This window comes from Oreochromis aureus, linkage group 1 (assembly GCF_013358895.1).
Source record: "Oreochromis aureus strain Israel breed Guangdong linkage group 1, ZZ_aureus, whole genome shotgun sequence".
Lineage (NCBI taxonomy): Eukaryota > Metazoa > Chordata > Actinopteri > Cichliformes > Cichlidae > Oreochromis > Oreochromis aureus.
Window position 1 is genome coordinate 5,704,108 of NC_052942.1, and position 13,552 is coordinate 5,717,659.

Genomic DNA, 13,552 nt, shown 5'->3' on the forward strand with positions numbered 1-13,552 from the left:
ACTTTTTGATAAATTTGACATTGTGAAGGGAACAATCTTACAGAAAGGTTATATTCCATTTCCATTACATCTGCTATCGGCTGGCTTCTGCATCAGCTTCTCACTTAAAAAACATGTGCACTACTTGTTCTTGTCTAGTGATATATGACTGCAATTCATGCTAGATAAATAAATGAATGAATATTCTGAAATCAGCGAACACCAATTGAATACCAAAGTTTCTGGACTTAAAGATGTGTAGTACACTGAAATAACAGAATCACATGACACGACTGCACTTTAAACATTAATAGTTTTGCAGACTGACAGTCTCATAGACAAGAACTTTGGCAGACAAAATGTTGGCAGGTTACAAGTGTGAATAGAAGACTTAGGATTAGAATACAGCGTCACCAAGGAGCTTTGTTGGTCTTAAAACCTCTGCAGATGTCATACTGTTGACCTCCATTCAGATATCAGTAGCAAAGTGACCTCTTCATTTTGTACTGCCTTCTATCTCTGGAGTTCATTTGGAAAGTAACTGCACATCAAACCTTCATGTTCTGACTTAGTGATGGCAAACATTGATAGAGATGACTCACAGTGGACAAAAGATTTCTTCTAACCAGGGTAGTCATTCATTAATTATTATTTCTGCATACATTTCTATATATATGTACACAATGATTAATTTGAAATGCACTACACACTTTACAGATACCAATAATACAGAAGTAGGTTGCGATTTACTGCAGTTACGGCAGGTGCAAAACATACGTTTACGAAAGCATCAACATGAATAGATGGTGGACTGTGAAAATCCAATCCTGTGATCAGAGGTTAGAACACCCAGTAAGTTATAATGGTTATACCAAAATGACTCTGTCAGAACTTGGGAGCAGAGTTGAGTTTAAGCACTCTGGAACCTCATTTGAACTGGAAACAAAATTCTTTTGGGAACTCAGCTGCTGCTGCAGTGTGTGAGAGTATATTACTGTGGGAGGAGTACAAACATGTCTATAAGAGAAGGGGTGGATCTCTGTGTATAGACTACTTTCACTGTGAATGCATGCATCTGTTGGCATGTCTGGTTTCAGACTGTCTTGTATAGTTAGAGCTCCTCAGCCATCTGCAGCAGAGAGTTGATGGCAGCATCCTTGTTGCCATGCTGTGCGTCCAGTACAGTGCGAACCACCTCTTTATCCAGGTTGGGGAACATGTCTTGCAGAGCCTTAAGGTCCTGCTCCGTGCACGGTAGGCCCTGGTTCCCAATTGCTGGCATGGTAGTTGGCACTGCCATAGGCATCATGCCCTGGTTGTAGACTGCAGGAACTCCTAGGAACACAGTTGACACTGCTTATACAAGAACCAGCTTTTAACTTATTAGATACAAGGTTTTGGAGAGAAAAAAGTAATTAACTGACTGACCTGTGATGGGCACGTATCCTACTCCTTGTTGATATACAGATGGCATAAAGACAACAGGCTGAGTCATTACTCCTGCTGGTAAAGACTGGCACAAAGACAGGGTTAACAGTTTCACTACATGGAAATAAATAAAACAGAAATGAAAGATGGTTTTCAAGATTTTTCCTGACAGTGAAGCAAGACTTCATCATTTTTAAAGCCTTTTACTTGAACCTAAATAAAAATTAATAATATATATTAAAGGCTATCATGTTCCAAGCTTTCAAGATTATTTTTGTTACATTAAACAAAACAATTTATGGAAATTGTGTCATTGTCCAAATACTTATGCTACTTCCGGGAATAATATGGTCCATAGTAACAGCATAACCAAAACTAAATCATTGATTTAACACACAGAGGTGTGATGCACTTTCCATCTTATCTGATGAAGGGTATGTGTAAATGTCCTCACAGTAAAAGACATAACCAGGTTGATCATGCCCTCCTTGTCGTCACCCTGCCGGCCACTCAGGCTGAACCACTCATCCACCACTCTGCCCTCCCTTAGGCCTTCAGGGATCGTGACATGTGTCCATGCTATCCTGTCATCCATAGAAAATGCTCTCTGTGCATCAGCAAAAACACATTAAAACAATTATCAGGTCAGTAGATACATGCAAATGTATACTGCTTGATCATTAACAGCATCAGAGTTCAAATTCAACGGTTTCTTCATTTGTTAGGCTTTAAGACAAGGAAATTACCTGAGTATCAAAAAAATTCACTCAACAGTTCAGTTCAGCTCAGAATATAATATGTGACCAAAAAGTTCTGGGAACAGGCTCATTTAAAACACCTGATTTAAATTTAGCTGTCTCTCCTTCAAGCTTTTTTGGCACCAAATATCAACAACAGTCACTTTAAGGCACTTTATATTGTAAGGTAAAGACCCTACAAGAAAACCCAACAACTACACAACTGCTTATGAGCAAGCACTTGGTTTTTCCTTGGTGAAGGAAAAACTTCCTTTTAACAGAAATAAACCTCCAGCAGAACTATACTCAGGGAAGGGCAGCCATCTTTAAAAAATTAATTAATTAAAAAAAAATTACCAGTCGCTGATGTACTCAGTGTGATTTCACCATAGACCTCAACCTCAAGCAGAGAAACTATCAACTTCTGTTTCAAATTGACTACATTTTGTGATAATGGATCATAACTGCACGTTTCTCAGAAGAACAAGTACAAAGGGACATAACAGGACTTCTCCCAAGAGATCTAAAAAGTAGGAGTCATGCTGAAGATGATCCAGAGGCGCACTAGAACATGATCTTTAGGATTTAAAAGTTTAAATGTAGATTTTTATAGGCCTTTTCCCTGTACCGTTTGAGTACACCCCTTATCATCAATAAATATGCACTGCTGATAGAGACAGAATGTAAGAAAACATACTTTGATGTTTCATTGGTTTTATAACTTGTGCAATCAGATGTTTGAATTATAAATAAAGGTTATCTAAATAAGTTGTTAGGGCAACAAAAGGCTGAAAAAGTAAGTGATCCTAGAAAAAATACAACTGGAGGAGGTTTTTGGAAGTGATAAGGTTAAATGGCAACAGGTGAGTGTTTGATTGGTTATAAGAAGAACATCTTAGAAGAGTTTCTCAGAAGTAAAGATGGGCAGGGGTTCATCATTCGGCAAAACTCTGTCTACAAATTGTGAAATAATTCCAGAATAATGTTCCTCAACATAAAATTTTCTTTGAATAGCACATCACCTAATATACATAGTATCATCAAAGGAATAACGGAATCCAGATTCATCTCTGTGTATAAGGGAAAAGGCTGAAAATTAACACTGAGATCCTTGTCTCTGCAGTGGCAGCGAGAGCCCAACAGGCTGTCATTTCACTGCATGGGCTCAGAAACACTTTCCTAAATTGTCTGACACAGTTTTTCAAAATCAATCTTGAAAGTAGTTTCAACTGTAGTTTCATTTACTTTGTCCATCCTTGGCAACACATTTCCTCATTTGAAGGGTGAAACTACAGAAACAAGGTGCTTGGACAGGGGTCAGCAACCTTTAACACCCCAAGAGCCATTTGCACCCAGTTTCCATGGAAAAGAAAACACTGGGAGCCGCAAATACGTTTTTGACATCTAAAATGAAGATAACACTGTTATTGCTTTTTACCTTTATGCTTTGTATAAAGAACTAAATTGTGTTGCTTATGAAATCCATGAAGTGCTACAGAGAAAATAAAATTGTATTTATGTCATGAACACATTTTGAACTCTTAAAAAATATAACAAAAAAGGAGATATACCCAGTTGAAGGTCTCTTTTAAATGAAGCTGAAGCTGAACTTAAATTATTCATATAGCAAACAAAAACTGTAGTGAGCCGTCATGCTTATATCACCTTTGGAATTTTGCAGCCTGTAGCGGAGTCTTGACCTGAATTTCAAAAATAATTGGAAAAAAAGCACAATGCTGCTAAAAAATGAAAAATACATATTTGCAAAATATCTGGATAAATATTTATTTTACGTGGTTAATGTGTGTGTCGGGGTGTGGTCTGCAGTGCCGTTGCAGGGGAGGTGGACACACCTGAGCGGCATCCGCAATCACGCCTTGCCGGCTTAAAGTCTGTGCTCTCTCGGCTGTTGTGTTGTTATGTGTCGGGCTGTGAGCTGAAAAGCTACAGCCGGCTGTGTGGGTACAGCAACCATGTGTGAAAAGTGGTCAATAAAGAAATGCTGAAAAACATGTTCATGCAAACATCGTCGCGTCTGCCATGGTATGTTTACAATGGGACTTCTGCTCCCAACCTCTGTGCACAACGTCTGCAAATTGGGGCTGTACGAAGTCACTTCATCTTTACACAGGACAGTAAGCTGTCATCTGTGAGGCGTGAGCGGTGTTTGTTTTTACCATAGTTCATGGTGGAGAATAGCTGCTCACATACGTATGTGGATCCGAAGATCCATACTTGGCCTGCCTGGGGTTGAAAGTTTCGATAAATGCACAGCATTTCAGCGGGTATGGTTTATGCGATTGTTACGCTTATTTTGAGCGATGAAAAATAATAATAATGTATAATTTTATTTTTATATTTCAAGATCACAATAATCTTCCAATTTAGAACTACAAGTCAAAAAGAACTAACACAAATAAAATACACTTCAGATAAATACTTACAATTTTTTTTCCAAACCACGTGGAGCCGCAGTATAAGGACTAAAGAGCCGCAGGTTGCCGACCCCTGTGCTAGGAGAATTATACTACAATAGCACTGACATGGCATTATATCCAGTGATACTATGCAAGTAAAATTTAAGCATAAAAGCAGCCCAGACAGTTTTTCCCTGGAAATCTTAAGCAAAAAATTACTGCTTAACAAATAACCTTGTAACTCTTTAGTAGCGTTCACAATACTGTCACATAATAAAACTGACACAAATATTTTTTTACCTGGGTGTTGTATTTTGGGGCAAGCTTTTTAACCACCTTTTCAAAAGCCCTTCTTTTCCACTGTGTAACTGCATAAGTAATTTCCTTCCACCATTTGCTTCTCCTGTCATGAGTAGAGCTAGAGGAGTATTCCTCACCTCCACAGAGCTATGCTTATCTGGGTAGCACATTACCAGCTACTAATCTCCACCTTTGTAGCCTGCTTGTACTCAACAATGTGTTTTTGCCTCCAAGTGTTAAGACACAAATAATTTCTTTCACCTTTAGAAGGAAGGAATTGTCCTTAAATTTAAATAAAACAAAATTTATGTTATTCGGAAACTATAAGAAAAACATTAATATTGAAATTTGTGTTGATAATGTATATCTAGAAAGGGTTAATACCATAAAATTTCTTGGTGTGATCATTGATCATAAGGCCTGTTGGAAATCACACATCACTTATGTGAGGGGAAAGTTAGCACGGGGCATTGCTGTCTTGGGGAAAGTAAAACAATTTTTGGATAGGAAAACATTGTATATGTTATATTGTGCTTTACTATTACCATACATGAGTTATTGTGTAGAGGTTTGGGGAAATACATATATAAGTAATATTCAGACTATAATTATAATGCAGAAAAGGGCTATTAGACTAATAAATCAGGAGGGGTATAGGGCTCACACAAACCCGCTCTTTATTAAGACGCAAGCTATAAAATTCCAGGATCTGGTGAAGTTTAAAACAGTGCAAATAATATATAAGGCAAGGAAAGGGATGCTCCCAATCGAAATAAGTAAATGGTTCTTAGAAAGAGAAGGGAGGTATAATTTTAGAGGGAAGTGGAATTTAAAATTACAAAAAGTAAGAACAACATTGAAAAGGATGTCTATTTCAATAGCGGGAGTTAAATTTTGGAATGAGTTAAAAGAAGAAATAAAGGTCAGTAGTGATATAAACCAGTTTAAAATAAAACTCAAAAAAGAAATTTTAAATAAGTATAAGAATGAAGAAAATGCAATTAACCCAAGACAGCAGTCAAACTGATGTTTATTTTCTTGATTTTCTTGTTGAACATGACAATTTTTTTTTATTTTATTTTTTTGTGATGTTATTATGTTCTAAGTTGAAGGCATTGTAAACGTTTTGTTGTTCAAATTTAGATGATGAGGATCTAAACCTGAGGGGGTAGGGCTAAATAAGTATATACTTCAGCCTACTCCTTTTCAAACTGCATGGAATGATTTTATGAAATGTTGGTGAATGTATATGTTTGAAATAAAAATGAACTGAACTGAACTGAAGAGTTTTCTTGCATATTTTGTATAGTACTGTGCTTTATTGGAGGATGTTGAAGTAGCTCCCCCTTTTAGGTAGTAAATCCTTAGAGGCTGACACCAGGTCTTACTCGCAGACATGCTTGGGCATGTTTTGTTGCTGCACACACTAGAGAACGTAAACACATGACACTCCTATAGCAATGATATAGCTAAATAACATTTTAATATTGTGTTAAAGTTTGTACCGGTAATACTGTGGACGATGTGATATGGCAACGTGTTAGTTAAAAGGTATATACAGATTTTAGAGCATGTTCCCATCCATCTTTTTCAGGGGCGGGCTTTTATATTTCAGCAAGACTATGCTAAATCATATACTCCATCTTGTACAAAATTATGAAACAACTTTAGTTTCCATTGGATCATCTCTAGATTTTAAAGCAATATATTAGTGATTGGGGGGACATGCGCAATTTCTTTATTTGAGCTCTTTAAAACATTATTAATACAACATTATATGACTTCACAATTACACAAAAAGATTAACATACAACACCAGATTTCCATTTTAACAATGCTGATATCAGCATAAAACTAAAAAATAATAATAAATAAATAACAATAAAAATATTAAACATTTTAAAAAATTATAACAATTTTTAGTATATGTCCATTGGGGGAGTTGTGCTCTTTGGGTTTGCATTCTGTTTAGAAATTGCATTGCACTGGATTTTCTCTTACAGATGCTGTTTGTTATTTGGATGACACCTTACAGGTGCTCCAGTGGATGACCTATTATGTTTTTCTTTAAAAAGTTTAAAAAGTTAGGCGCACCGGCACAAAAGTTAGGCGCACTCAAATTTTTCAACCGCATTGCTTAACACCAGAGTTTTACATGTGCACTTTTTTGGGGGGGAAGTTGCAGTCCATACAGACAATATTCATTTCTAAATTATTAACTAACAATCTTGTGCTTAAAGTGCTTTGTCAATATTGTAGAAAATGTTATTGTAGAAAACTTAATCATCATCTTGGCTCCTCTGACGACCTGTTTGCTGCTGCATGCTGCTGAAAGGCAGTGGGGAGAGGGGACACGTGGGCAGTGCATTTATTGCAGCATATAATGTGTTTTCTGGATACACTGTGCTTTTTCAGCATTCAAAGATTGATGGCACCGTGTCAGAGCACTGCCTATGAATTTCAGATGGATCAGGCCTTAACTTAACAAAAAAGTTGTCAATAGTTCTTTTCAACTTTTCTTATTACCCACAGCTACATCCACTTCTGTCGGGCCTAGGCTACTCACTAGGGCTGGGTATCATCACTGATTTCTATAATCCATTCGATTCCAGTTCTCAAAGTCCTGATTCGATTCAATTTAGCCTCAGACATCGTCTTGATGCATTCTCAATCATCCAGGAAAGTAAATCTCCAAAAGTTGAATAGCCTCAGACAGTTAGAAATACTATAATTCTGATCATTTATCAGTACTGATACATGTGAGACTTCATCAGAATTGTGAACATCACAGCAGATGCCTTTGTGTGAATGTAACTGAGAATAAAACACAGAAAAACATGAAGGAAATTTTTCTGGCCTGGCTTTTTATAGCAGATAACCTTAAAAATATTCTGCAATTTTGCACAATTTTAAAAAGTTTAAATTTCTTCAGTATTGAACAGCAGAAATTAGGCTTTCTTGTCCGAGGTCATTTAAGTGAAAAAAAGAAAAAGAAAAGAAAAAGACAGCAGCCGACAGCGCTGTAAACAACGGTAGACTGGTGGGTAATAAGCGAATGGATAATGCAGAAAACAGAGATTTGAGACGGGAAACTGTTCTTGAAGTACAGGGAGAGAGAGAGAGAGAGCTGTGCATGAAGTGTGATTTTTATCGTGATGGAAGCAAAACAGCAAAACTCAGAGGGAATTCATGACGATGTTTAATCAAATGTGAAGCGTAGTTTGCTGCTTCTTTCGCTAAAAAATATATATTTTTTTAGTCGCACCATTGAAAAATTTGGTCGCATTTGCGACCATATTGGTCGCACTCTAGAGCCCTGTACATATATACATATATATATATATATCTACACATATATATACACATATATGTGTGTATATATATATATATATATATATATATATATATATATATATATATATATATATATATATATATATCGTCCCAATATTTATGGACCTGACTGTATATTTGGGCCTTTTTATGGCTTTATTTTTGATAGGGACAATGAAGGAAAGAGAGAGGGGAAGACATGCAGCAAAGGGGCCACAGGTCGGACTCTAACCTGGTCTGGCCACTCCCAGCTGTGCGGCATACGGTCACCTGCTCATTCCAGTGAGCTAAACCAGTGCTCGACCCATTATGTTTTTCTAATTGTGCTCCATCTTCTTATTATTATTATATTTCTCCTGTTTTCTCCCTGCTTCTTTCTTCTTTCTGTCCTTTAGTTTTTTTCCTCTGATTGTCAGCTCTGTTATTGCCTTATTTCACAGCTTATGGCCATACCACCTTAGGCATGCCCAATCTCATCTGATCTCGGAAGCTAAGCAGGGTCGGGCCAGGTTAACACCCTGGAGTAGAAAAGTGCTATATAAGAACCAGTCCACTTACTTGAACAATATGATAATGATAAAATGAAATAGACAAATATATAAAATAAAAAAAAGGAGAAAACACAAATAAAAGGACCCTATAGAGCTCATCCTTTGAAAAGCTGTGCCCATGTTTAACCATTCAGAAGCTCTGTGACCTCCTCACCTCATCAAAGATCTCCAAGTAGAAAGAGTCAACCCCAGGAGGCACCGTGCACTGGATCACCTTGTTCCAGCGTGGGTTCTTGGCTCCATTATGAGCAGTTGGTGTCTCATAGACAGCATAGCCCAGTCTGATCCTACAGTATGGATCCATTCGGGTCATACCATAGTTTTTAGCCAGTTTGGCCTACACAATAAAACAAGACAGGTGGCTTCAATTAACTGATTAATTTAAGATGCATATATTACAGTAAAGCTTGCACATGTACTCCTGTATTTAATCTAAGTTATACACAAAAACATAAAAACTAACTAAAACTTAGCTTAGTTTATTAAGATCCCCATTAGCTCCTGTAATAGCAGTAGTTACTCTTCCTGGGGTCTGAGGAACTTTTTAACAAAAAACTTTTTCAGACATAAAACATGCACTACATGAAAGACAAAAACATTTCCATGCCACCATTGGCTACACTGCACTGTCCTCTGCGTTAGATTAGTTCGACAAGGAGGTAACAAAAAACACCTGTCTGTCAACTAGCGCATAGAATATGGATGAAGATCGGAAAAAAATAACAGTTTGATATAAAGAATTTCTGGCACTTTTGCTATAATGAATTTTCTGATCAAATTAACTAAGAAATAGTCAATCCTGCTTTTTACACTTGGCCGAACCAGTCTTGTGTTCTCTAACAATTGTACTAAACGGGCAGTTTAGAACTAAACAAAATAAACGAGCGGAACAAGCTTTTATGTGTAACATAAAAGAACAAGCTGTTGGTGTGTATATTTTATCCACAATGGAACAAATACTGTAGTGTCATCCAGTTGTATTTCTAATAGTGAAGCTGTGTTCACCTGGACCACTGTAATGCTAAGTCTTCCTACAGTGCTTATGGAGCCTCCATACTGCAGCTGCCTGGCTGCCTGGGCATCCAGCTGGACCTGCTGCTGCTGCTGGGTGGGAGTGATTCGCAGAAAATCCTGTGGAAGCTCCCCAATATACACCTGAATACAAAGACACAGGGATTAAGAGTTACTCTGCGTAGTCACTCAGAGAGACAGTTAAACATGACATACTCCATGAGATTACGTCGAGATATTAATTTCAACTGACGATCATGTTTGCTAAATTTCAAGAAGTTGGCTCCTGACAGCAAAAAACTGGTTTAAATTTTACCCAGAAAAACTGCCACTTAGTTATTTATTTTTCACCAGCATAAAAGGGGTTGGAGGAAGAGAAGATTGCTTGGTGTTGTATTAAGATTGTATTATTCATACAAAATTATTTAACATTGTACGTATTTTTTGAGATGGAAGAGAGAAACCAAAAGTTACTGACATGCAGCATGTAGTATTGCCATATAATTTAAATATGGGATAAATGAAGTGCTTATTGAAACTAAGATGAAGGTAAAGAGGAGAACAAATGGAAAACAAATGAAGTCCTCTAGCAGGGTGATCCAACCCTGAATACAAACTCAGAGCTGGTTCCCTAGGAGAGGGGCCAGTAAGCTAGAAGCTCTGCCCCAGTTCTACTTTTGAAATCTCTAGGAACCACAAATATGAATGCACTCTGAGAGGAAAGTGCTCTATTGAGATAATATAGTATTACGAGGTCTTTATGGTGCATATTCATTTAGGTCTTTGTATTTCAGAAGAAGAATTTTAAATTGGTTAGAATGTAAAAAATATATACTATACCTTATTTTGGGACAAAGTCAATAAATATTGTAAGCAGTTTTTATCTTATTTGACTGGTGATGTACTAGTGACGACATAAATGTAAGTTCATTTAGATAATGCTTCAAAAGTACTACCCAAAAAAGTCCCCAGAGGTATTTCTAGGTTGCCGCAAGAGTGGCAAGAGTTCCTTCTACAAGCAGGACTTTGGTTAACGTACATTTATAGACACCTATATTCAAATGAGGGTTGATGGACTTAATCGTGTTTTACATATCAGCATCCGAATTTGAATTCTAACCTGCAGGTAGAACATACAGTCAATTAAGTGAGTCATGATGAAACAGTTCTGTAATAAATTCAAAGGATTTTTTCTTTGGTTTGTTTTGGGGTTTGTTTGTTTTTTTCAATTTTTGTTGAAATTGTTTGAGAGGTGTTGATTTATATGTATAGCTCATTTGGAAAACATCTTGGTGGCGCTGTTGAATTTTAGTTAGCTACACTTGTTGTAGAGAGACCCAGTAGTCATGTAGACCACTATAGTGGATTTTAAATGGACCAATATATGATTAAAGTGTCTGTGTAGGTTTTTAATACTTAAAAATCCTTTTAATCAATGACTGTCTGAAATCAAATTTTCTGCAGCATGTGGTTATGTCACAAACATTACCACATGCTTTAGTTTGTTTTTTCTGCATCATAATAGCCTTCCCTGCGTACACTGACATCTCTTGGGTTTCATATTCAAAATTACAGTGAAAAGTTACAGAATACAAAATTCTTCACTCTGAATCAACTTAAGATATTATGTCTGCTTCATTTGTCATGTAATAGCAATGCAACAGGCCCCATTTAACCTGTCTAAACAATTAATTCCAAAATATTTTGTAAAAACTCTAAAATGAAAACTAAAGGAAAGCATTTTGATCACATATTGTCCGATTTAAAATCCAATGTGGTGGTTTACAGAGAGAAAACTGTCCAACAATTTATATCCATATAATGACAGATATTTTTACTGTTCTGACCAATCCAGTATGAAGTCACTCAGTGGGTGGAAATGCTGCTAGCATATTTCTTTCAGTGTTCAAAAATAAGTCTTCTCCCACAGTCATTATAGCGACTATATCTCTCACTTTCTGTCTTCCACAAGTGAAAGTGTACAAGAGAGAAGGAGCAAGGAATGTAGCATTAAAAAACTGCAAGACATAGTGGGCTAAATCAGTTTGTCTTCATCTACCTGAATAAACACAGAAAATGATGCCAACTTATTGTCGCTAAGAGCAGGATGTCTTCCACACATTTCTATGTTCAAGGGTATATTGAACTAAAGAAGCCACGAGAAAACTTTTTCTGTTAGTTTTTAGGATTTTGTGAGTTTAAAAGATGTAAACCCAAGCCTTTAATATGTTTATCTAGCCTTTCTTCTAACATTTTAACGTAATTCTAGCACGTGGAAAATGTTGGACGTGAACACCGTTTTGCTTGTCAAGTCTCAGAACTTCATTAACTTGTAATTAGTCGGTTTATGAGTAATCATTAGAAAATGTCAGCTCACCACAGATCAAAGGCTTAATGTTTTCTGACTCTTTGTAATAACAAAACATCCGGAGTCCTCTAAGGAGCAACATAGAAACTGAAAATTAAGCTTCCCAGATTTGAAGCACGGGAGTGCAACTGTTTTTTTATCGTTTGTTGTGTAACACGGAACACGTCAGTGTTGCTATCCTGGCAGTTTAATCCTTGAGTTGCTATTAGCTACCTAAGCTAACGCTTATCAGTTAATTACCTTCGCCGACGTTGTCCGGGTATTGAATGCTAAGCTAGTATCAGTGCTGTGGGTCTCTGTGCAACTCTTTTTTTGGTCATTTAATGAACTGCCAGAACTACAATCCACAGTTACGTTTAGGTGTGTGTGTGCCAGTGCCAACAAACTAGACAAACGCCGAGGCCGCTACCTGTCCCCTCTGGGTGCTGATGGTAGTTGCCATGTCGTCTCCTCTTTATCGAGATTTTCTCTGTTTTCTTAAATCACAAGCGTATGCCGTTGAAAAACAAAACCACTGTCCACTATGACGGATGTTTACCGTTCGACAGACCTCCTCTTCCTGCTTGATTTTTTATTTATGTCATGTGACAACCAGTATTACAGTGCTTTACCGCCACCTACTGCGTTGGAGTGGGCAATAGAATCCACTCTAGCCATACCACGTTCAAGATTTTTCAGTTACTAGCTCAGGTGAAGAGCTACACCCGATCCACAAATGAATGGAATGCACTGCATTATATTGCGATGTTCTAGTCTTGCTGACCACGACTACACTTTACCCTTCAAGATAAGATTAAGAGATAACTCTTTATTGTCATTACAATCAGACCAGGAGTGACATGTTTAGCCGCATGTTCTCCTTAAATTGCTGGCTGTCTGAGTGGTGTCCCAGAAACGATGTGGGCTTCATAGATAATTGGCAAACCTTCTGGAGGAAACCTGGTCTTGTTAGGAGAGACGGCATCCATCCCACTTTGGATGGAGCAGCTCTCATTTCTAGAAATATGGACAAATTCATTAAACCCCCCAAAATATGACTATCCAGAGTTGGGACCAGGAAGCAGAGTTGCAGTCTTACACGCCTCTCTGCAGCTTCTCTCCTCCTGCTACCCCCAAAAACCATCTCCATTGAGACTGTGTCAGCTCCCAAAAGACAAAAACAAACCAAAAACCAGCAATAAACAACTTAAACATAAAAAATTACAAAGAAAGAACAATACAGTATCCACATCTGAACCAAAGAGTAAAACAGTGAAATGTGGATTATTAAATATTAGGTCTCTCTCCTCCAAGTCTCTGTTAGTACATGACTTAATAATTGATCAACAAATCGATTTACTCTGCCTTACAGAAACCTGGTTGCAGCAGGATGAGTATGTTAGTTTAAATGAATCAACACCCCTGAGTCATTCTAACTACCAGAAATCC

The 13,552-nt window shown here is 37.2% G+C and overlaps 1 protein-coding gene across 3 annotated transcripts; it reads right to left on the bottom strand.

Annotated features, from left to right (window-relative positions):
* Positions 1-259: 259 nt before the first annotated feature.
* Positions 260-12,734, bottom strand: LOC116325092 (toll interacting protein). 3 transcript variants are annotated; one of them, XM_031745899.2, is made up of 6 exons: positions 12,534-12,729; positions 9,751-9,900; positions 8,900-9,082; positions 1,862-2,014; positions 1,408-1,492; positions 260-1,314 (listed from the first exon to the last, which is right to left on the bottom strand). In XM_031745899.2, the coding sequence occupies exons 1-6, from the start codon at positions 12,564-12,566 to the stop codon at positions 1,091-1,093; spliced, it is 828 nt and encodes a 275-aa protein (XP_031601759.1). In that variant the 5' UTR covers positions 12,567-12,729; the 3' UTR covers positions 260-1,090. The 3 variants fall into 3 exon arrangements, with proteins under 3 accessions (XP_031601759.1, XP_039455337.1, XP_031601760.1); XM_039599403.1 differs by lacking the exon at positions 12,534-12,729 and adding an exon at positions 12,134-12,266; XM_031745900.2 differs by lacking the exon at positions 1,862-2,014 and having other exon boundaries at positions 12,534-12,734.
* Positions 12,735-13,552: the final 818 nt, after the last annotated feature.